Here is a 23091-nt window from a genome sequence, read left to right as displayed (position 1 = left end):
TGTAAATATAATAAGGAAATTTTTGGCAGAACATAAATAATTTAGGAGTTAAGGAGACCACTCACTAAATAGCATAAGCATCGACATTGACAGGCACATAAAAAAGAATGAAAATTTTGCTAGCTTTTGGAAGAAAACCTTTGATGAGCATCTCTGTACACCTCTACATTTTGATGGTTGCACACGCAGTGCTGTGATTGCAGTTTGACAGGAGAAAAGGGGTGGGGGTTGCATTTGGTGGGATGGGTGGATTGGTAGGAAGAAGATGTTGCAAGTGGATAGCTGCATCTCAGAGGGAAGCACCACAACTGCAGGAGAGAAATATGGAGAAGGAAAGGTGGCACCTGCAGAGACTAGGTCGATTTGCTTCACCAGATCCTCCCCAGTCCAAAGTACCACCTTCCTGGACACTGGCCTCCATTTCTCAGATCACTCTATCCACTAACTGCCAAAAACACCTGGATTGACAGGTGCCACCCCCTAAAAAAAATTGTTCCCATACAGCCTGACCACCTGTGGACATTGCATCTGCAAAGATGAGAATTCCCTTGCCCAGTATGCTGAAGGTCTCACAAAGTCACTCAAAAACCGGCAATAGCCCCGCCACCTCAAACCTAGTCCACAAACAGATTGTGCATGCCGGACCCTCACACAGCCGTAATCCTCCCACAGCCGTAATCCTCCCACCACTGCCAAAAACCAGCTGGATAAGAGCAATGCGCCCCTCACCTCCCAACTGTCGTGGACTGGAGCCACTGGACTGTATCCTTCCCAGAAATGAGCAACATCCTACCCAAGTCCTTCCCACTCCTCCGAAAGTAATATTCTGTTGTCCCCATACTTAACACCCCATAATTACTTAACCACTCACAACCCCTTGCCACAGTACCCAGAACCCTGTGGAAGACCCAGAAGTAAGACCTGCCCAACTCACCCACACAGCACATCCTATTCTAGTCCTGTCATAAAAGCAGCCATGTCATATACAAGCTCTGCTACTGCTATTGCACAGCATTTTATGTGGGCACGGCCCCAACCAGCTGTCCAGAGTCATGAATGGCCACTGCCAAATTGTGGCCAAGAACAGAGTTGACCACCCAAGGCACAACGTGCAGCTGAGCATAATAAGCTCGGGTTCAGTGGCTGTTTCACAACCTGTGCCATCCGGATTCTTCTCTCTAGCAGCAGCTTCCAAACATAAATACAACACAACCTTTGTACCCGTAACTCTCCTGGCTTCAGTCTCCACTAACCCACTGTCCTCGCACTCACTAAGTTTCCTCCCTTCCTCCGGGCTGTCACTTCCTGAGTCCACACCTGCATGTCATCTTCATTGTCCACTGCACCTCACTGGCTCTAGTGCCTACGTGTTGCATCCCTAGCCCATGCACCTGCCAAGGATTTCTTCTAAAAGCTAGCACAGTTTTCATTCTGTTTTGCATGTGCCAGCAACTGAACGCTTCCGCTGTTTGGTTAGTGGTCTCCTTTATTTCCAGATTATTTACGTTCTAGCTTGGATATTTTAGTCTTATTCATCTAGAGTTTCTGTTACTACAGCTTCTCTGTTAGTAATTTGGAGAAGTGAACCCCTGATTGAACTTCTGCAAAAAATTTAGTATTTTATTTCACTAACACTTTTGCTGACACTAACCATCCTCTTCAGTAGTTATGAACCTGCAAGTGTGTAATATACCATTTGTTTCTACATTACTCAGGTTACCTGATACATTATTCTTTGCATTTACACAGGAAGGTAGCATTATGTCATATGATATGAAAATGATCTTGTTTGATGGTTTTATGAGCAAAACAGCCTATCTCACACTTTTATTACTAGCATCAGCCAAATTATTACATCTTCAGGTTTAAGGGCTGTTGCCAATGGTAGCAACAGCCTTCGTGTATTTTAATTGTAATTATGAAAAAGGTCTAACAATCTAATTTGGCTGAAACTGGTAAAAATCCTTAAACAACAATATGCTCTTTACCATTCTGCTTGTATTTTAAAAAAGTAGTAGTGCAGTCTGACAAAAAATTTGGCTATATTTTTGTACATTAAGTGTTCTTTGTTTAATTAAGCATTTTAGAACTTCTCTGATCCCAGGCAATATTTACATTCCATAACTATTATCAATATAACATGCTAGAATTGCTGGAATGTAAATGCACTGCCCTACAGTGAAAATGGTTAGAGAATTATGTTTGATTGTTTAATGAAATGCTATAAATACATAATGACACATTGTTACCTCATAATTCTACTGCACATGATTTGTGGAAACTAAGAATTACTATCTAACAAAAATGAGGCATATCACTCTCTCTCTCTGCTAAAAGAAATTAAACAAATGTATCATTTCATGTGGCTTTTAATCACAAAAATTTACAGTTGTATTTAAATCACATAAGTAAATTGTACTTTTCTTGTCATTGAGCTGTCATATGAAAGGAAATCTACAAATCTGTTGACCGCTGCGTCAAATATATTTGTAATTGATAAAAAATATTCCAATTCACATGCAACATAAATGGTACATCTCTTATTCAGAAGAAAAACTTATATTAAAGAAATGGATTCTGAACTTTCTCTGAATGTCAGTTACTTCAAATTATTAATTAATAATGGTTTATTTCTTATTGTTTGCCATATAATCATAGTTCGATGCTACATGTATCTACGTGTGAACTGAACAAATGCTTATACAACCACTTTAAAACCTCACCAGTGGGACATATAATTTCAAAAAATATACTAGCAAACTAAAATATACAAATGAAGTGGATCCATTTTTTGCTTTTTATTATTCACTATAATCTATTTGCTATGGGCAGGGAATAACTGCAATAAAAATAATGAAAATGAAAATTTTTGTTGCCGCTTGTTTCGAAGTTCTTCCATTCCATAGAAATTTGTAAGTTGAGTACAGTAGTTTCTAATACTTAGTTACATTATCAACAATAACAGTAGCCCATATTGTTCAGAAGCAATATACTGTTTTGTACCATAAACACTAATTTTAAGTTTATTATATCAGTAGTAATTACATATTGATGTACAGGATCTTATTCTATTCCATATGCTGCCAATATACACACTGCATCACATGCTAAATAACTAAATGAAAAACAAATAAGCAGTGCGGCAATTCTTAAATAACTGCTTTAAAGGTGAACAAAGGGGAATGTGTCAATAGATGGGATAGTTACCACAGCTGTATGAATGCACATGTATTAGCTCCCCTGCATGTATCTTAGGCATACCAACCCCAACCAATCCAGTGCTTTATTGCTATACTTGTTGTGTTGGCATTAACCCTCATATTAACTGGAAAATGTTTTTTCATAATTACAATGTAGCTTTTTCCTACCATTGCAATAAGAATATACTGAGTACAACTAATTAGATTTATTGGTAAGAAATTCTAATTAGTTGTTAACATAACAAGCAAAAGCAATTTATATTAGCTGTTTTTCTGTGGTATAGTAATTCTTGAATAATTGTTCATCACTGAAATCCATCATTGTTTTTGGTTCATTTGTTAATTAATGTGAACCTCATAATGACTAGATTGCTTATTTCCAATTATAAAACAAAATGAGTGGATGAAATAATTTACTAGATCACTGCAAAATTATGGAAAAAAGAGATGCTGGTTTTTAACTTGCTATAAGTAATGCATGCACTGTGGTATGGACTCCACCATAAAAGTGTTTAAATTTGTCAAATGCTGCACAATTTTGAATAAATATACTTAATGTCTTAATAGTAAGAGATTAGAATTTAATCAAGAGGCACTAGTCCATACACATTGTTGAGTATATAAAATATGTAATATACAACAATAAATGCCTTTAAAATGATAACAGAGAAAGCACATATAATAGTAGTTACGGCAGCACCTCTAATATTACAATTAAACTTCTATGAAAGAAATTTTCATTACAAGTGTTTTAAGTAAATGTATAATTATTTAACAAAAACTAAGACAGTTGTTCACATAAAAGGCAAAGATACTAATGATAATTTGGTAATACTTTCAGCTATTGTGCACAGATGTCACAGAGTCTTACAAAATCATGTCAACTGTAAACGGATACATGGCTAGTCTCCATTGGTGTAAATAGATCAAGAAATTTAGAGACAGAATGATGAAATATGGAAGACAGAAAACTAGAAATCTTTGGCTTGTAGAATTTTTCTTATTTGTATTTAACTAGGAAGACAGACTTTTTTCAGTTGCTGCATAAGTTATACTAACAAACAAAAAACTTAGTACAGCATCTCTTTTGCGCTATGTAACTTCCATAGCGAAAGCTGAAATGTACTTTTCATGTCTTGTGCATAATCCATTGGTACTTTCCCATTATACAGCATTATATTGAGAAGAATAAATAATGAAAGAGCATGTGAAGAAGAATGACATCATCACTCCACACTTTCAGAATCTCTCCATTTATGATACAAAAGTGACAATGGTTTGTATAAACTGTTGAACACTTCAGAATTCTTTTGGAGAAACTAAAACTATGGTTATACACATGACTAGGATAGTATGTAAAGTCTATAATATAAAAATAATTCTCTTTTATGTAATAAATATTTCTTTGTGCTAGCTTAGTAATGTACAAATATATGTAAATTTAAATGAAATAATTGTGCCTGCTGTACAAAAGGACTAGAAACAATTTGTGGTATAAATCAGAAGCAGAATAATCACTTTCTAATATTCATAACAGCCTAAGTGTTGCTGATGGCAATTTGACGGGACTTTGGTTTGGCTTTTGGGTAATGGTGATTAGTATAGCTATTGTCATCAAACTAATTAAAATTACTGCTGAAATTTCACCATAACCATGTGAATTCCTGAGGTTAAAAGCTACTTTTGTACTGTCATACAATTTTCTTGCATGTCTTCTGCTGTATCTAACCATATTCAGAGCTGACTGTAAGACTCATTTCTCCATCGTCTATATGGGTATCGTGGTACCACTGCCGTGTGTCCAGGAGAACTGAAAATTCATTAAGCAAATTAGAACAATAATAATGTATTTAAGATCCATATATCTTCAATAACAAGGTTTCTATCATTTTCTGTTGCATTAGTTTTAGAGATTTAATTTCCGAAATTATGTATTATACAATAATGTTGTCCTGGCGAGAAGAATAAGATCAAACAGTGATAGCAGTCACAGTGTTTTGAAGTATGAAAAGAGTTGCACCAATATTTCATACTTACTAAGGAACATACCACACATTTATGCCCTTTCAGAGAAGATTTGCTTATTCTGTGTTATTGTTTGGCGACTATCCTTTTCAAGTTTTGTTTAATACTAAATGAAGTGTGTAATTTTTACGTACCTATATCCCCTGGTTCAACACGGAAGCTAACTGGTGAACAAACATCATCACACTCTGGTGGCGGTAACAATTTCCATGTCTTGTGCCCTTTAATTTGGGCCTGCCACATCAGGCGGCTTACGTAGTCAATCTGTGAAAAGAAATAAATGTAATGTTTTGATCTTATTGATGAATGTAATAACTGCTTTTGTCACTGTTAAAATTGGCCTTTTGTCACTATTAAAATTGGCCATGTCAGAGTAATTTGATTTATTGGCTCATCTGCCTCCAATATGTAGAAAAAGTAACATACGTTTTTGTTCTGACAGGATTTTTATACCACTAAAAATTCTACTTGCTTCTTAATGGTTTACCAAAGACAAGGTAGTAACTACATTTCACCTTCTGTGAAAGCAAAAAATTAAGAGTGTTACTTCTGCCAACACACAAAGGGCTTATTTGAAGATACACAGATTAGATTAGACATACATTTTGTTTTGGAATAAAAATCAGTCATCAGTTGCATAATAATGCAACATGTCATAAAACACCAATACATAAACATATTTACAAAAATAAAGGTAGGTATGCTAAGATCCCTTCCACAGATTACATAATAGTGCAAAACAATTTGAATTTTACAGGAGACACTTGATAGTCACAACCAATAAGTGTTGAGTGTAGTACTGGTCGACAGTCTGAAGACTGATCAAAGGAGTCACTGCCGATTAAAAATAGCTCACCAGTTCACGAACGAAGGAGTCTGAGGGCTCGAGGAATGGCCACCAATTCAGTAGGGTTCATAGTTTATTGCATCTTGCATGTATGTACGCAAATCCAGTTTCTCTGTCGACCTTAGAGCCATCAGTGTACCCCACATCTGAGCCTGGAAATGTATGAAGGATGTCCAGGAACAAGCGGTGAAAATCTATTGCATCTATTGAGTGTTTTGGTCCAAAGGAGAGGCTGAGGCAGATCGAGGATGGGATACACACCATGGGAGCACATGCAGTTTCTCCCTGACAAGAGTCAACACTGGGGAAAGATGAAGTTTTAGAGCAGAACTATATCTGAATTGTGATCGTGACTCCAGACCTTGGCCTTTGTTGTCTGAGGTAGATCTCCCTACCAGGAAAAGGGATAGTAGTTTGGATGCTCAGGGGAGCAGCGAATGTGTACTACATAGTTGAGCAGCAGTTGGTGTCTGATCTGTAGGGGAAGGATACAAGCTTTCATTAGTAGGCTGTTCGCAGGGCTGGTCTGAAAAGCACTTGTCACAAATTTGATCACACAGTGGTGTATTGAGTTCTGCAGTCTGCACCCCAGTTGGTGTTACTGAGACAGCGAAGAGTATTAAGGTGTGACCAATATAATTGCTAAAGATGAGGAAGCCATGTCAACAAGGCATCAAAGACCAATCCCCCACCCCCAACCCAAAAAAAATCATCACACTGAGCATTTGGTCTCATCGGTGGTTGACAATGCGATGGCAGTAGAAGTGCATGACATGTCTTGGTGATGAGAAACCGGTTACTATGGGCGGAAACTCAGGACTGCACCTTTTGTGTGGAGCCCTGCAGTTGGCATTCGACAACACCCACAGCTGAGTAGTAGTAGTAGTAGTAGTAGTAGTAGTAGATGCAAAAATCGTCACCATACAGGGAAGATGTCAATAGATCCCACTGCTGAACTAGACCATCGACAGCCACTGGAAAAAGGGGCACACTCAATACAGAGACTTGTGGGACACCATTCTCTTGTAGATGGGGGTTAATGTGGTGGGAAGCACTAACTTGAACCCAGGAGAGAGAGTGAGACAAGAAGTCCCGAACAAAAATTGGGAGTGGGCCCTCGGAGATTTTACTAATGTAGTGTAGTGTGGGCAAGGTGACACAATGGGATGTCATCAACCCTATGCGAATCAAAGAAGACAGCGATAAGATGTTCACACAGGGCAAAACCTGACCAAATATTGAACGCCAGGCACACCAAATTGACAGCAGTAAAATGGTCTTGGCAAAACAGCCCTGAGATGGAGCCAAAAGACCCCAAAACTCAAGGTACCAACACAGCTGATGCCTCACCATATAGCTGACCAATCCGGAGAGAACATTAGTGAGGCTAAGTGGGTGACAGCTGTCTATCCCAAGGGTGTGTGTATACCAGTACTCTTGACAATAATGATTTCTCACCACTGCGACACGAACTCATCCTCGCTCTAGAAACAGTATGGCAAGGAATCACAATCCACTGGCAAGTACACTCATGTTAAAAAAAAACAGAATACCTTGAACGACTAGAGACAGGATGTTCATGTTCACATGACATGTGCATCAGGTTCCGAGGCCAACATTGATATTGCACTGAGGAATTCATATTCACTGAGTGGAGCATTGTAAGGTTATGTGTACTAAATTGTAAAGGAAGTTACTCTACCTGCTGTTTGAGGAAACAAAATGCAGACCAATAATTCTCAGACACAGATGCTCAGGCATAATTAAAAGCAGACTGGTCGGCAACAGTGTCTGGGTCAGTGTAGACAACAGCATTCACAGATATAACAGGTACACTCATGGGGTACTGGTGTTCATATTGGTGTCAAATCTTCACCCAGCCTGCCAAGGAGGGCTACGCGTGGTCCAATGGTAGCAACGTACTGCTTCCAGCATTCTCGTTTCTGTCTTTTATGAGATGGTGGACCTGGGTAGGGAGCCATTTAAAGGCACTGAGGTTGAGATGCTCCCTTGCAGATGTCACTTAGGGCATTTGGGAGCCCGCCTGCGATCTCTCATGGCATTGAAATTTCTGAGGTCCGCCAATGTAGTCTGTTCTGGCAGGGGGATACCAAGGAAGAGGGGATTGCTGAGTGAGCTGCAGTTGCGCTCTGGACAACTGCGTCGATACCTCCATGTGCTGGGGTGCAAAGGGTGACAGCAATGGAGAAAACATTGCAGTCAATAACACACTCGGAGAGAGCCCATTTGAGTGGGCAACGAGGTGTGCGATGCCAAGGGAACCACTGGAAAATGATCACTGTCGCACACGTCATTATGGAGTCTCTAATGGACAGTGGGAGAAGACCTGGGTTGCGAATGGGAAGGTCCATGGCCAAATAAGACCCATATGTCATCTAAGTGTCTGGATACTCCACTATTCAAGAGGCAAAGATCAAGCTCTGCGAGCAAGTTTACTGCAGCCAGTGGTCTTAGTTTCACCCCCACAAAGCATTGCAGGTATTTAAGTCACCTAATATTAGGAAGGGTGGGAGGAACTGAGAAAATGGTGAAGACAATTTGTTCTGGGACATGTCATTGTCAGGAGGGAGGTACACGTTACAGATGGTAAATTTCGGAGATGACTTCACATGACTTGCCACAGCCTCCAAAGTCATGTTGAGTGAAATGTGTTTGCTGTACAAAACTTATGTGCAAACACCACCCGATGCTCTTTCATAGTCAGTGCACTTCTTAAAATAGCTGCAGAGGGTAGAGGTCTGCAGTGCTGGAAAAGAAGTTCCCTGCAGGGTGTTGCAACAAATGCAGATCAACCAAGTAGCAGACAAAACTGCCACAATTGCAGTGGAGGATCACACTACCAGTATCCTGTGGGGGTGTGAAGGAACCATGGAGGCAAGTCACACTTCAGTGCCGACTGCTGCCACTGCTTGTGAAGATACAGCACCAATACACAATCATTCCATAGCAAGGTGTGTGGGGTGAGAGATGTTCCGGGGCGATATGGGCCACTAGGAATGCTGCCTTGGATACAGAAGTGGAACATGTGGGGGTCTGGTGGCACGGGACCCATCAGAATCTCTCTCTTCTTAGAGGACTACTTATTGTCCTTAGAGAATTGAGATTTCTGCAAGGGCTTGTCTGCTCCAGGTTCTGGGACAGAGGAGGAACACAAAGTCCTACAACCTGCATCCCTGTTTCTTCAGCCACCAGCTGGCACCTAATTCCACGTTAGCAGAGACCTGGGAAGGGAGCATCACAAATGACCTCTTCCTGGTAATGGGTGATGGAGGAGAGTTTTGCTTCTCTGGCTGGGGTTGGGGGCTGATGTCCTTGGTGGATGGTGTGTCTATGCTCCAAAAGGGGGTGTGGATGAAGCATTAGATGGAGGACCCCACACCATCAGGGGAGTGGGTGAAGTCTGGTGGCCCCAAGGGTTAGGCATAGAAGACATGGAGGGCGATGACACAGTCACAATGTCGTCGTCACAGTAGCTTGTGTCATTGTCATACGTGTAGGATGTAGGCAATCATATTTCTTCTTGATCTCTAGATATGTGAGGTGTCATAGGTCTTGTATTCCTGGATTTTCTTTTCGCATCTGAAAATGCTGCAGTCTGGTGAACTCGAGTAATGTCGCTCCCCACCGTTGACACAGATGGGGGGGCACAAGGAACATCCATGTGCAAACTGACAGTCACAATCTCTACAGACTGCTGGCTATGCAACGTGTATTCATGTGTCCAGAGTGCATGCATTTTTAGCACCATGTGGTAGAAGGAATATATGGCTTGATATCACAATGACACAAAATCACCTTTATCTTCTCAGGCAACGAGTTGCCTTCAAAGGCCAAGATGAAGGCTCTAGAATGCACTCTGTTGTCTTGTCATCCCCACTGAACCCAATGGACAAAATGCACATGTTGTCGCTACAAATTAGCACACAACTCATCATCAGTCTGTAAAAGGAGATCTCTGTGGAAAATGACACCCCTCTTTGATAGCTTTGTAGTGACAGGAATATAACCCAGCTTGCTGCAGGCAAGCAGTAACAGTGAATGAGGGGTCGGGGAGGCCATTTTAACACTGGAACTGCTGATATTTGGACATGCCTACAACCGCAGCTTGGTGACTAATGAGCTGCATATCTTTCCCTTTTAGTATCTTGTGTTGGTAGGTTATTGCTACTACAAATGAATGTATTCTTTGCTGTAAATTTTATTATGAAATCAACAAAAATGAAGTAGCTTTTCACAAATAATCATTTACTATTTTAAAAAACTTACACGCATTTGCTGAGTGCTTTTTACTGGCTACCATCCCATAATGAGCACAAAAAACAGTTTTTTTATGTACATTTGTTGCAGATAGTTTTCTTATGCATATGACACTTCACAAATGATTTGCTTCCTTCACAGTTGTTGTTATTATTATTGTGGTCTTCAGTCCTGAGACTGGTTTGATGCAGCTCTCCATGCTACCCTATCCTGTGCAAGCTTCTTCATCTCCCAGTACTTACTGCAACCCACATCCTTCTGAATCTGCTTAGTGTATTCATCTCTTGGTCTCCCTCTACGATTTTTACCCTCCATGCTGCCCTCCAATGCTAAATTTGTGATCCCTTGATGCCTTAAAACATGTCCTACCAACCGATCCCTTCTTATAGTCAAGTTGTGCCACAAACTTCTCTTCTCCCCAATCCTATTCAATACCTCCTCATCAGTTACGTGATCTACCCACCTTATCTTCAGCATTCTTCTGTAGCACCACATTTCAAAAGCTTCTATTCTCTTCTTGTCCAAACTGGTTATTGTCCATGTTTCACTTCCATACATGGCTACACTCCATACAAATACTTTCAGAAACGACTTCCTGACACTTAAATCTATACTCGATGTTAACAAATTTCTCTTCTTCAGAAACGATTTCCTTGCCATTGCCAGTCTACATTTTATATCCTCTCTACTTCGACCATCATCAGTTATTTTACTCCCTAAATAGCAAAACTCCTTTACTACTTTAAGTGTCTCATTTCCTAATCTAATCCCCTCAGCATCACCCGATTTAATTTGACTACATTCCATTATCCTCGTTTTGCTTTTGTTGATGTTCATCTTATATCCCCTCCTTTCAAGACACTGTCCATTCCGTTCAACTGTTCTTCCAACTCCTTTGCTGTCTCTGAGGTTCGCCGATGACATTGTAATTCTGTCAAAGTTTTTACTTCTTCTCCATGAATTTTAATACCTACTCTGAATTTTTCTTTTGTTTTCTTTACTGCTTGCTCAATATACAGATTGAATAACATTGGGGAGAGGCTACAACCCTGTCTCACTCCCTTCCCAACCACTGCTTCCCTTTCATGCCCCTCGACTCTCCTAACTGCCATCTGGTTTCTGTACAAATTGTAAATAGCCTTTTGCTCCCTGTATTTTACCCTTACCATCTTTAGAATTTGAAAGAGAGTATTCCAGTCAACATTGTCAAAGGCTTTCTCTAAGTCTACAAATGCTAGAAACATAGGTTTGCCTTTCCTTAATCTTTCGTCTAAGGTAAGTCGTAAGGTCAGTATTGCCTCACGTGTTCCAATATTTCTACGGAATCCAAACTGATCTTCCCCGAGGTCGGATTCTACCAGTTTTTACATTCATCTGTAAAGAATTCGAGTTAGTATTTTGCAGCCGTGACTTATTAAACTGATAGTTCGGTAATTTTCACATCTGTCAACACCTGCTTTCTTTGGGATTGGAATTAGTATATTCTTCTTGAAGTCTGAGGGTATTTCGCCTGTCTCGTACATCTTGCTCACCAGATGGTAGAGTTTTGTCAGGACTGGCTCTCCCAAGGCCATCAGTAGTTCTAATGGAATGTTGTCTACTCCCGGGGCCTTGTTTCGACTTAGGTCTTTCAGTGCTCTGTCAAACTCTTCACGCAGTATCTTATCTCCCATTTCATCTTCATCTACATTCTCTTCCATTTCCATAATATTGTCCTCAAGTACATCGCCCTTGTATAGACCCTCTATATACTCCTTCCACCTTTCTGCTTTCCCTTCTTTGGTCAGAACTGGGTTTCCATCTGAGCTCTTGATATTCATACAAGAGGTTCTCTTTTCTCCAAAGCCTTCACAGTTAGACGTTACAAATCAATGTGTCCACTTTTCTTGTCTATCAGGAATGCCTTCAGGTGTGACAGAGGTCTAGTCTTCCTTGTTGCTGTGTAGTTCTCAGCAAGCTCCTCCCCCTGCTGCAGTATGAAGTCTCTGCATTTCTACTTTTTCTCAATTGTACAATACCCAGCTAAATACAGCACATTTTAAAATGTGTGAACAGGCCAACGTCTCGATGTTGCTTTGACAGAGTACTTGCAAGCCATTTGGTTGATCATGTCCACCCCATATTTAGAGCTGTTATAAAATTTAACTGTATCTGGCTTCTTTTTCAAACTGTATTCAGTTTTAAGATAAGGATACATAGTGCTGAAAATCAGCACATTCTTGTTGCTCTTTCCCTAGTAAACTGCCAGTGTGGTATCATTCTTCTTCAACAATACTGTGCTGTATAACACTTCTTTTTCTTTCTTATACAGATTGGAATTTCCCTGTGAGATTAATTTATGGTACCCACTAGACTTGTAGGATTTGCTTTCAAGGTTTAAGAGAGAGCCAAGGAGGTGAAAAAATTGTCACATGTATCATTTCTTCTGTTATTGAGATAAGGTTGCATCAATTTTTTCACAACAAAATTGTCAATACGCTCATCACTTGGCCTAGTGTCATTTTCTAGATACCAGAAAACATTCACAATATATTTGGAGTCTTTATGTACTTACATCTAATACTTTTGCCAATCTTTTGAGGCCATGAACTGCATGGATCTACAATGGCACTTTCAAGGAAAAAGCTGTTCGTCGATTGTTTGGACCTCGTATGTAGCTACCTTGTGCATTCACAATGGACTACTACCACGTCTATGATACCAATGCAAACTTGTCTTCTTTCAGTTGTTCTGATCTTGCGGACCTAATGTCAAATCTGAGATAATGCATTATCTCTCTGAATCTGTCATGAGCCATTGCTGACTACACAAAATTATTTCCCCACTTCACCACAATGTGTGTAGTTCTAAGCTCTTCGCTCCTAGAGTACCACAGACGTACAGTATAGTTATAACAGCTTCCAGTTCTTCAACATTAATGGTCCAATCATCTGAACCCAATACTTGAAGTGCTTCGGTCACAGTTCATTTTGCAATGTGTTTCAAAATTTTGTCTTATCATTCATGTTTTGTTTTGCATGCAGAGATGGTCCTGCATGCCTTTGGAAACAGTCTGTTGTCCACATCTGCCAGTTTAACAGTCACCTACAACTTCCACTTTCCAGGTTGCTCCATATGGTGCTTACAATATCTCTACCTGAAGGAAACTGAAATAGTCCACAACCTTGGTGATTTCATAGTCCACAATGCCCGTGGCTATGAGTTAACCTAATCTTTTTGGCAGCTGTTCCTGTAATAGCAGAAATTAGTATTACAACACGTATTGGTATTCAATATATTGTCGAATACTAGAAGAAAAAACACACCTTCACAAATATAATGTAGGACTTGCAAAAACTCAAGAAAGCAACAAAATATAAACCTAAGTGTTGCAATTGAAATGTGTGTCTATAAAGCACATACAAAAACAATAATTATTATGGAAATAAACACAAACATGCATACCTTCCTCATCAATATTCAGTTGCACATCTTGAGGAATATCATCATCATCTGATGAAAAATCTGGAACTACAGGTGGTGATAATTCTCCCTCAGATGTAGACTCCAGATTCAGGATCCAAAATCTCATTTAGCACATTTATAATGTCCTCTGATGTTCATAGACGTTTGGCCGTAATAAATTTACACAGTTAGAATGCACTACTAAAATCACATTTCATGAAACAAAGCACAAGCTGTGCAATACTTGTATACACAGCCAGATGCATTTCTACCTGCTTTCCCTCTCCTCCCCAATTGGGAAACTGCAATGTCATTAGGTAGTGAGATAAAAGGGAGTTTTGCAATTGTTGACCGAACACCATCTAATAATAAGCATGAAGCTACATGAAAAACGTGATTGTTATAGCAGCTGCAGAAGAGGGGTCAGAACTGACATCTGCAGTTCTAGGTGAATCTTCATATTTCTTTTTTAAGGTTTCCCCATAAAATATAAAATGAAGTATAATCACTCACTAACTACCTTATTCTATAAAAAAGTAAAAGAAATTCAGCACTCTACGCAATAATGCAAAAGAGTGACAAACGAAAGAACTGAGAAGTGGGTTGCAAGTGACCCAGCAGCACTTCTAGTGTTAAGCTGAACAGAGCCACTTTTTATTTTTGAAATTGCTGCCACTTCCCCAAGACCTATCCTCCAGATGTTCAATGAGGAACAAAGGTTTTGCAGTCAAAAAATAATCTGTCTGGGGGGAGTATTTCTCACCTTGTCTCTGAGCCCTATTTTGGGGCCATACCTCTCCACAATGTAACATCTTAGTTTCAGAAGAAACTGCTGGGGCCGTGTGGCCACCAGTGGAGGAAAATTTAATTCGCTTCACGTGCAAATCTTCTGCCATGGTACCACCCACTCAAAATGGGGGCTCTCCCCATGGGCACCACCCAGCCACAGCAACAGTTACCTGTCCAATCAATCATCGCCTGGAGTCCCTGTGACCCAGCCATGATGGGCACACACTCCATGGCTTGCATGGGAAGCTTCCAGTTCAGGCACCAACCGTGTGATCCCTGCACAGTCAGCGGCCTACAACCAGGCAGGTACGTGGTGAGACAGCATACCACCCATTTCCTTTACATTCCACCCAACACAACGTGCTTCACTTTGGTGACTACTTCACAGCCTATGCCATCTAGATTCTTCCCACGAATGTCACATTTTCTAAATTGCACAGGTAGGAACTTTTCCTACATACTTTTCATTCCCATAACCTCAACTAAACATTTGATTTTATCACTTATATGCCCTTTTCAATCAGTTGCCATTAATGAATACACAAAAAAAATTGGAAAGCATCAACAGCTAGGAACATTGTGAAAAATACTGCATATCTTTTAGTAAAAAAAGAAAATTCTTACATGCATGACAGCTCCCTGTTGGTATCCGATGAAGATGTAGTCAGTGCGAGAGTGTTCAGCATCCTCTGGCAGGAAGTCTGGCTTATCATAGTACTGATGCAGTACGTCCAGAACTTCTGGATGACAGTTACTCCTGAAATAAAATTTATCACATTTTTATTTCTCCACATTAATTTGATAGCAATTTGGGAAGACATGAATATTTAATCCAAGGAGGTGTTATGCATGCAGAGCACTATCTGCTCTACATTTATATTTACAGGGGCAGGTTAGTGCTTTGGTTATTTGCCAGAAAAGTAAATTCTATATTCAGTCCACTACTTCAAGTTACTCTCTTCAGTTGCTGTAGTACATTTTGAACAATTATGTGTGTTGTGTAAAATGAGATATAATTAACCTTGTTTTCAACTGTGCAGTACTTATATTGATTACAAGAAGCCCCCAAGCATTTTGATTATTTACAAAACAAGTGTATAAAAATATGCACTTAATAATGAGTATCTGAAGATTTTTGATTTCTCATCTTCTCTGTGGGCAACTTGTCAAGAACATTATTTTGCATCCAAAATAGGGTTGCAAAGCAGTGCACATGAATATTATTTGTAGTTTGTTGTGTATACCACATTTCATTTGAGATTAACTTTTCTTATTTTAGTCAAAATTAAATATCCTGGCATATTTAGGAAAATACTTTTCCAATAACCCTCAGAGATACTTTAAATTAATATGTAATATTCTCAGAGATTTTTTAAAAAATAGAACATCAAATCAAAGCTACCTTAGATACTAATCTACAGATACTTTTTGCTACTTTGAAATGCAAGGAGTGACCATATCTGAAGAATAAGCTAAACATCTCCAGTCAAAACGTGCATTTATTGTCTTATCTGCTGTCACAGTGCTTTTGAATAATGATAATGCACATGACTGCTTACAAATGTTCAGATTCACCAGCCAAGCAATGAGACTATGGTTTTGTTTAGTGGTGAGCTATGTAATTCTGTCAATATCTTTGTCCTTTTTTGGCCATAGGGTTAAATTTACCAGGTAAAGTGATGCAGTGGTTAAATCCAGGAAGCCTATTCTATAGGAGCTGGGTTTAAAATCACAGACCTCCCATCCAGATAGATTTCTTATTGTTGTGTGTGATAACATGAGGTGAACATCACCAGTGTTCATTAGGAAGACAATAAGGTATTACCTTTACCACTATCTTTATATGTTCACTGTGAACACAACATGGGAAGTTGTGGAAGATACTGTGCAGAAGTAATGTGTTTCTTCCCTTATTTCAGAATTTTAACAGTTAGTCTTTGTGTAAAGCACAGTTTATTTACTTATAATGTTACCCACTGGAGATAGATGAGCTTTTTTTTTTTTTTTTGAGAAAATGCTTTCTTATTGAGCACCCAAACCAATAACAAATTGCTTTTCAGTTCAGTCAACCCCTACCCTCTTGGTAACGGTACCAGACAACCTATGCCCAAGAATTGACCAGACAATGGTTATGTGGGGACGAATCTTATTTCCTTATAGGTCTTCCACAGAATTTCAGCATGGTGCCAGTCTCTGCTACAATGAGTCATGTAATCATGCTACTTTACAAAATTCCAGAAGGAGGCTTTTATTTTAATTTTTTAAAAAGATTGCTTGAAGCCTTCAGCTGCCATTATCTTTATTTCCTGTACAATTGTACAATTTTGGCCTTAGGCCATTTTCAAGTATTTTATGGATGATTTTTTAGTAGCAGATTATGTCATATATGTCGTTGCTAATATGACATCATGTTAAGCTCATAAAATAATTCAAGGCGTTTACACTATTTTAGGAGCACGTTACTTTCCACTTTATTTGTTTGACACTGTAATTGATTCCAACAATTGAGCAGCAATGGCGCAGTTATACAATATTGGCTCTGTCTATGTGCACTGCAATACCTTTGGCTAATTATCAGTTGTCAATGGTTGTGCCAAACATTCATCATTTGGAGATCTTTGATTTTGTAATTATTTGATTTCCCAGTGAACAAATACATTATCCATTACCAGCTGCAGTCAGTTTTCATTTGTACATTATGTGATCAAAAGTACCCAGACACCCCCAAAAACATATGTTTTTCATATTACGTGCATTGTGCCGCCACCTACTGCCAGGTACTCCATATCAGTGGCAGCGGTAGTCATTAGACATCATGAGAGGAGAATGGGGCATTCCGCGGAATTCACAGACTTCGAACGTGGTCAGGTGATTGGGTTTCACTTGCACCATACGTCTGTATGTGAGATTTCCACACTCCTAAACATCGCTAGGTCCACTGTTTCTGATGTGATAGTGAAGTGGAAACATGAAGTGGCATATACAGCACAAAAGAGTACAGAGGGACCTCATCTGTTGACTGACAGAGACTGCCGACAGTTGAAGAGGGTTGCAATGTGTAATAGGCAGACATCTCTCCAGACTATCACACAGGAATTCCAAACTGCATCAGGATCCACTGCAAGTGCAATGACAGATAGGCGGGAGGTGAGGAAACTTTGATTTCATGGTTGAGCGGCTGCTTATAAGCCACACATCATGCTGGTAAATGCTAAATGACACCGTGCTTGTTGTAAGGTGCATAAACGTTGGGATGATTGAACAGTGGAAAAATGTTGTGTGGAGTGACGAATCATGGTATACAATGTGGCGATCCGACGGCAGTTTGACGGTGTGGCGAATGCTTGGTGAACGTCATGTGCCAGCGTGTGTAGTGCCAACAGGGGGTGGTGGTGGTGGTGGTGGTGGTGGTATGGTGTGGTCGTATTTTTTATGGAGGGGGTTTGCACCCCTTGCTGTTTTGCGTGGCACTATCTCAGCCCTACATTGATATTTTAAGCACCTTCTTGCTTCCCACTGTTTAAGAGCAATTTGGGGATGGCGATAGCATCTTTCAACATGATCGAACACCTGTTCACAATGCATGGCCTGTGGCGGCGTGGTAATATGACAATAACATCTCTGTAATGGATTGGTCTGCACAGAGTCCTGACCTGAATGCTATGGAACACCTTTCGGATGGCCGATACCTCTCCTCAGTGCAGCACTCCACAAGGAACTTTCCAGCACCTGATTGAACATATGCCTGTGAGAGTGGAAGCTGTCATCAAGGCTAAGGGTGGGCCAACACCATATTGAATTCCGGCATTACCGATGGAGGTCAGGCGTGCACTACACGCCGGAAGTGGCTACAAGGGTAGCTGAGTACGTGTGGAGTGCACATGTGGGTTTTTTAGGTTAGAGAATTCCCTCCCTAGGCCCGACAAGACGCCTCCTGAGACGCGGCAAGGTAGGAGTAGGCAAAATGCAACAGGGAATAACAATATTAATGGGCTAATAGTAAAGTGCAGGAGCGTCTGTAGAAAGGTCCCAGAACTGCTCTCATTAATAAACGGTCACAATGCCCATATAGTACAAGGGACAGAAAGTTGGCTGAAACCAGTCGTAAACAGTAATGAAATCCTAAACTCAGACTGGAATGTATACCACAGGCTGGACAGTGAAGGGGGAGGCGTGTTTATAGCTATAAGAAGTGCAATAGTATCGAAGGAAATTGACGGAGATCTGAAATGTGAAATAATTTGGGTGGTCACGGTTAAAGCAGGCTCAGACATGATAATTGGATGTCTCTATAGGCTCCCTGGCTCAGCAGCTGTTGTGGCTGAGCACCTGAAGGATAATTTGGAAAATATTTCGAGTAGATTTCCCCACCATGTTATAGTTCTGGGTGGAGATTTTAATTTGCCGGATATAGACTGGGAGACTCAAACGTTCGTAACAGGTGGCAAGGACAAAGAATCCAGTGAAATTTTTATAAATGCTTTATCTGAAAACTACCTTGAGCAGTTAAACAGAGAACTGACTCGTGGCGATAACATATTAGACCTTCTGGTGACAAACAGACCCGAACTATTTGAAACAGTTAACGCAGAACAGGGAATCAGCGATCATAAAGCGGTTACTGCATCGATGATTTCATCCGTAAATAGAAATATTAAAAAAGGTAGGAAGATTTTTCTGTTTATCAAAAGTGACAAAAAGCAGATTACAGAGTACCTGACGGCTCAACACAAAAGTTTTGTCTCAAGTACAGATAGTGCTGAGGATCAGTGGACGAAGTTCAAAACCATCGTACAATATGCGTTGGATGAGTATGTGCCAAGCAAGATCGTAAGAGATGGAAAAGAGCCACCGTGGTACAACAACCGAGTTAGAAAACTGCTGCGGAAGCAAAGGGAACTTCACAGCAAACATAAACATAGCCAAACCCTTGCAGACAAACAAAAATTACGCGAAGCGAAAAGTAATGTGAAGAGGGCTATGCGAGAGGCGTTCAATGAATTCGAAAGTAAAGTTCTATGCACTGACTTGGCAGGAAATCCTAAGAAATTTTGGTCTTATGTCAAAGCGGTAGGTGGATCAAAACAAAATGTCCAGACACTCTGTGACCAAAATGGTACTGAAACAGAGGATGACATACTAAAGGCTGAAATACTTAATGTCTTTTTCCAAAGCTGTTTCACAGAGGAAGACTGCACTGTAGTTCCTTCTCTAGATTGTCGCACAGATGACAAAATGGTAGATATCGAAATAGACGACAGAAGGGACAGAGAAACAAAATCGCACAAAAGAGGAAAGGCCGCTGGATCTGATGGGATATCAGTTCGATTTTACACAGAGTACGCGAAGGAACTTGCCCCCCTTCTTGCAGCGGTGTACCGTAGGTCTCTAGAAGAGCGTAGCGTTACAAAGGATTGGAAAAGGGCACAGGTCATCCCCGTTTTCAAGAAGGGACGTCGAACAGATGTGCAGAACTATAGACCTATATCTCTAACATCGATCAGTTGTAGAATTTTGGAACACGTATTATGTTTGAGTATAATGACTTTTCTGGAGACTAGAAATCTACTCTGTAGGAATCAGCATGGGTTTCGAAAAAGACGATCATGTGAAACCCAGCTCGCGCTATTCGTCCACGAGACTCAGAGGGCCATAGACACGGGTTCACAGGTAGATGCCGTGTTTCTTGACTCCCGCAAGGCGTTCGATACAGGTCCCCACAGTCGTTTAACTGTGTGATTGGATTGAAGAGTTCCTAGATAACAGAACGCAGCATGTGATTCTCAATGGAGAGAAGTCTTCCGAAGTAATCGTGATTTCAGGTGTGCCCCAGGGGAGTGTCATAGGACCGTTGCTATTCACAATATACATAAATGACCTTGTGGATAACATCGGAAGTTCACTGAGGCTTTTTGCAGATGATGCTGTGGTGTATCGAGTGGTTGTAACAATGGAAAATTGTACTGACATGCAGGAGGATCCGCAGCGAATTGAATCATGGTGCCGGGAATGGCAATTGAATCTCAATGTAGGCAATTGTAATGTGCTGCGAATACATAGAAAGATAGATCCCTTATCATTTAGCTACAAAATAGCAGGTCAGCAACTGGAAGCAGTTAAATTCCATAAATTATCTGGGAGTACGCATTAGGAGTGATTTAAAATGGAATGATCATATAAAGTTTATCGTTGGTAAAGCAGATGCCAGACAGATTCATTGGAAGAATTCGAAGGAAATTCAATCCGAAAACAAAGGAAGTAGGTTACAGTACGCTTGTTCTCCCACTGTTTGAATACTGCTCAGCAGTGTGGGATCCGTACCAGATAGTGTTGATAGAAGAGATAGAGAAGATCCAACGGAGAGCAACGCGCTTCGTTACGGGATCATTTAGTAATCGCGAAAGCGTTACGGAGATGATGGATAAACTCCAGTGGAAGACTCTGCAGGAGAGAAGCTCAGTAGCTCGGTAAGGGCTTTTGTTAAAGTTTCGAGAACATATCTTCACCGAAGAATCAAGCAGTATATTGCTCCCTCCTACGTATATCTTGCGAAGAGACCATGAGGATAAAATCAGAGAGATTAGAGCCCACACAGAAGCATACCGACAATCCTTCTTTCCACGAACAATACGAGACTGGAATAGAAGGGAGAACCGATAGAGGTACTCAAGGTATCCTCCGCCACACACCGTCAGGTGGCTTGCGGAGTATGGATGTAGATGTAGAGGGCACCACGACCTCTTGAGTCGTTTTCAACCAGGAGTCCAGATACTTTTGATCACATAGGGTATTTATCAAAAATAAACAGCACACCAATTGCGTAAAAAAAACAAAAGAAACAAAAAAAAATTTTTTTTAATGCAGTTAGTTAGGAAGTTGCACGTAGGTATTTCCTGCCTGAGGTGCGCCCATTGTACAGTAAAGTAGCAGCACTGTGTGCTTTTCTCAGACCTCTCTCGATGGCTGGAACGTGCAATGATGTAGGGTATGTCTGCTTGGTAAACGCTCCGCATACAATCTTGCAGCAGCTCTCTCGTTGCAATCAGCTTTGCTGTATGCAAGCACCATGTCGGTCACTTCCGCAGCTGTATAATGGTGCATGTCGTACTGCTGTCAACATCGATACTGCACTGGCAGTCCACATAAGATCTGCAGTAGAATGCACACGAAGGCTGTGTGGAGGAATGTACCGGTAGCGCTTGTGCAGGGATGTTGTTAGACACAGGTCGTCCATCCGCAGTACACAGATGGCTAAATAGTTAATTCTTGCCGTATTCAGGTAACAGAACGAAACTGAACAAATGATCACAACCGTTCGATCTCAGACTTCGATGCTCTTCGGCGCCCAACTCATGCGTTTCTGGATATGAAACCCTCCATGAAAATCGATCAGTTGGCCTTCCCGCACAATATACTAAGCGCTCACTTTTTTTTTGGGACACCATGTGTATGTAAAATTAATATATTCAATTTAGTTATGATCACTACCATTGTTAGCCAAAAGACTATACGCCATCTCACTGTAGCACACTGGTATATCTGTCAACAGCCGCCATTGCGTACAGACCTTCGAAAAAGTGGAGTATCGTGCGGTAATTCGATTTCTGCACTTGAAAGGGAAGAACGCTACAATAATTCAGGCTGAGTTGATGGAAGCGTTCGGCATCAAAGCGCCATCATATGACAGAGGAGTTAGGTGGCGATAATGCTTAAAGTATGAGCAAACAAAGCTGAATGACTAAGAACCATGATGTAGATCATATTTCTGTGAAGAAGCAAGGATCTCAATACATGTGACGCTCTTGTGCTCGAAAACGACGTATCAAAATCGGGCCGATAGTGTAAAATGTGAAAATAAATCATGGATCAGTTTTCAACTGCATGACATTTCGAACATGAGAAAAGTCTCTGCCCACGGTGTTCCGCGACAGCTCGCACCCATTCAAAAACCCGCCAAATCGAGGCACTAGCGGAAATGTTGCAATTGTGTCAGGCCAGTCGGGAAAACTGGGTGCATCACTAAAACCACAAGGTTTAACCAGCATCGAGCTAGGTAATGTTTTTGGGACTGTCAAGCTGCGGTGCACGCCGTCACAGGAGATGATGATAATAATAATTTCGTGTGGCTCAATGTTCTGGTGCAAGTCGTTCAATTGGACAATTGGACACCACTTCGGCGACTTGTGTGTTAGTAACCCATCCCAGTTATCCAACTGGGGAACCGCGACCAACAGTTTAACGTGTAATGTGAACCACGTGTTGTTTCTGGCGACTCCTCACAGCATTGAGAGGTGAAAAGATAGGTTAAAACGAAGGCTGAATAATCTGTGGTCCAAGCGAGAACTGATCCCGCGACTTCTCGGTCCCCAGGCACGCGCTTTATCACTAAACCCACAGGCCCGACATGCGGTGTCAAGACCAAGCTGTCCTAGTTATTGTTCCTAGCTCATTCTGCACACGACTCCAGCACAAATGCAGCCTCTTTGGGCTATAAAAATATTTGCCCCC

The 23091-nt window shown here is 40.7% G+C and overlaps 1 protein-coding gene across 1 annotated transcript in view; it reads right to left on the bottom strand.

The window, feature by feature from the left end:
* Positions 1-2351: 2351 nt before the first annotated feature.
* The window catches only part of LOC126253065 (uncharacterized), a 171500-nt gene continuing 150760 nt past the window's right edge, over positions 2352-23091 (bottom strand). Inside the window, exons 2-4 of the mRNA XM_049954151.1 lie at positions 15208-15340; positions 5360-5489; positions 2352-5010 (exon numbers count right to left, since the gene is read on the bottom strand). Of these exons, the coding sequence (XP_049810108.1) occupies positions 4925-5010; positions 5360-5489; positions 15208-15340 (349 nt within the window). The 3' untranslated portion in view covers positions 2352-4924. The remainder of the gene's footprint in view (positions 5011-5359; positions 5490-15207; positions 15341-23091) is intronic.

This window comes from Schistocerca nitens, chromosome 4 (assembly GCF_023898315.1).
Source record: "Schistocerca nitens isolate TAMUIC-IGC-003100 chromosome 4, iqSchNite1.1, whole genome shotgun sequence".
In the NCBI taxonomy this organism is placed as follows: domain Eukaryota; kingdom Metazoa; phylum Arthropoda; class Insecta; order Orthoptera; family Acrididae; genus Schistocerca; species Schistocerca nitens.
Note: the sequence above shows the minus strand (reverse complement) of the source record. Positions and strands in the feature narration are given on the sequence as shown.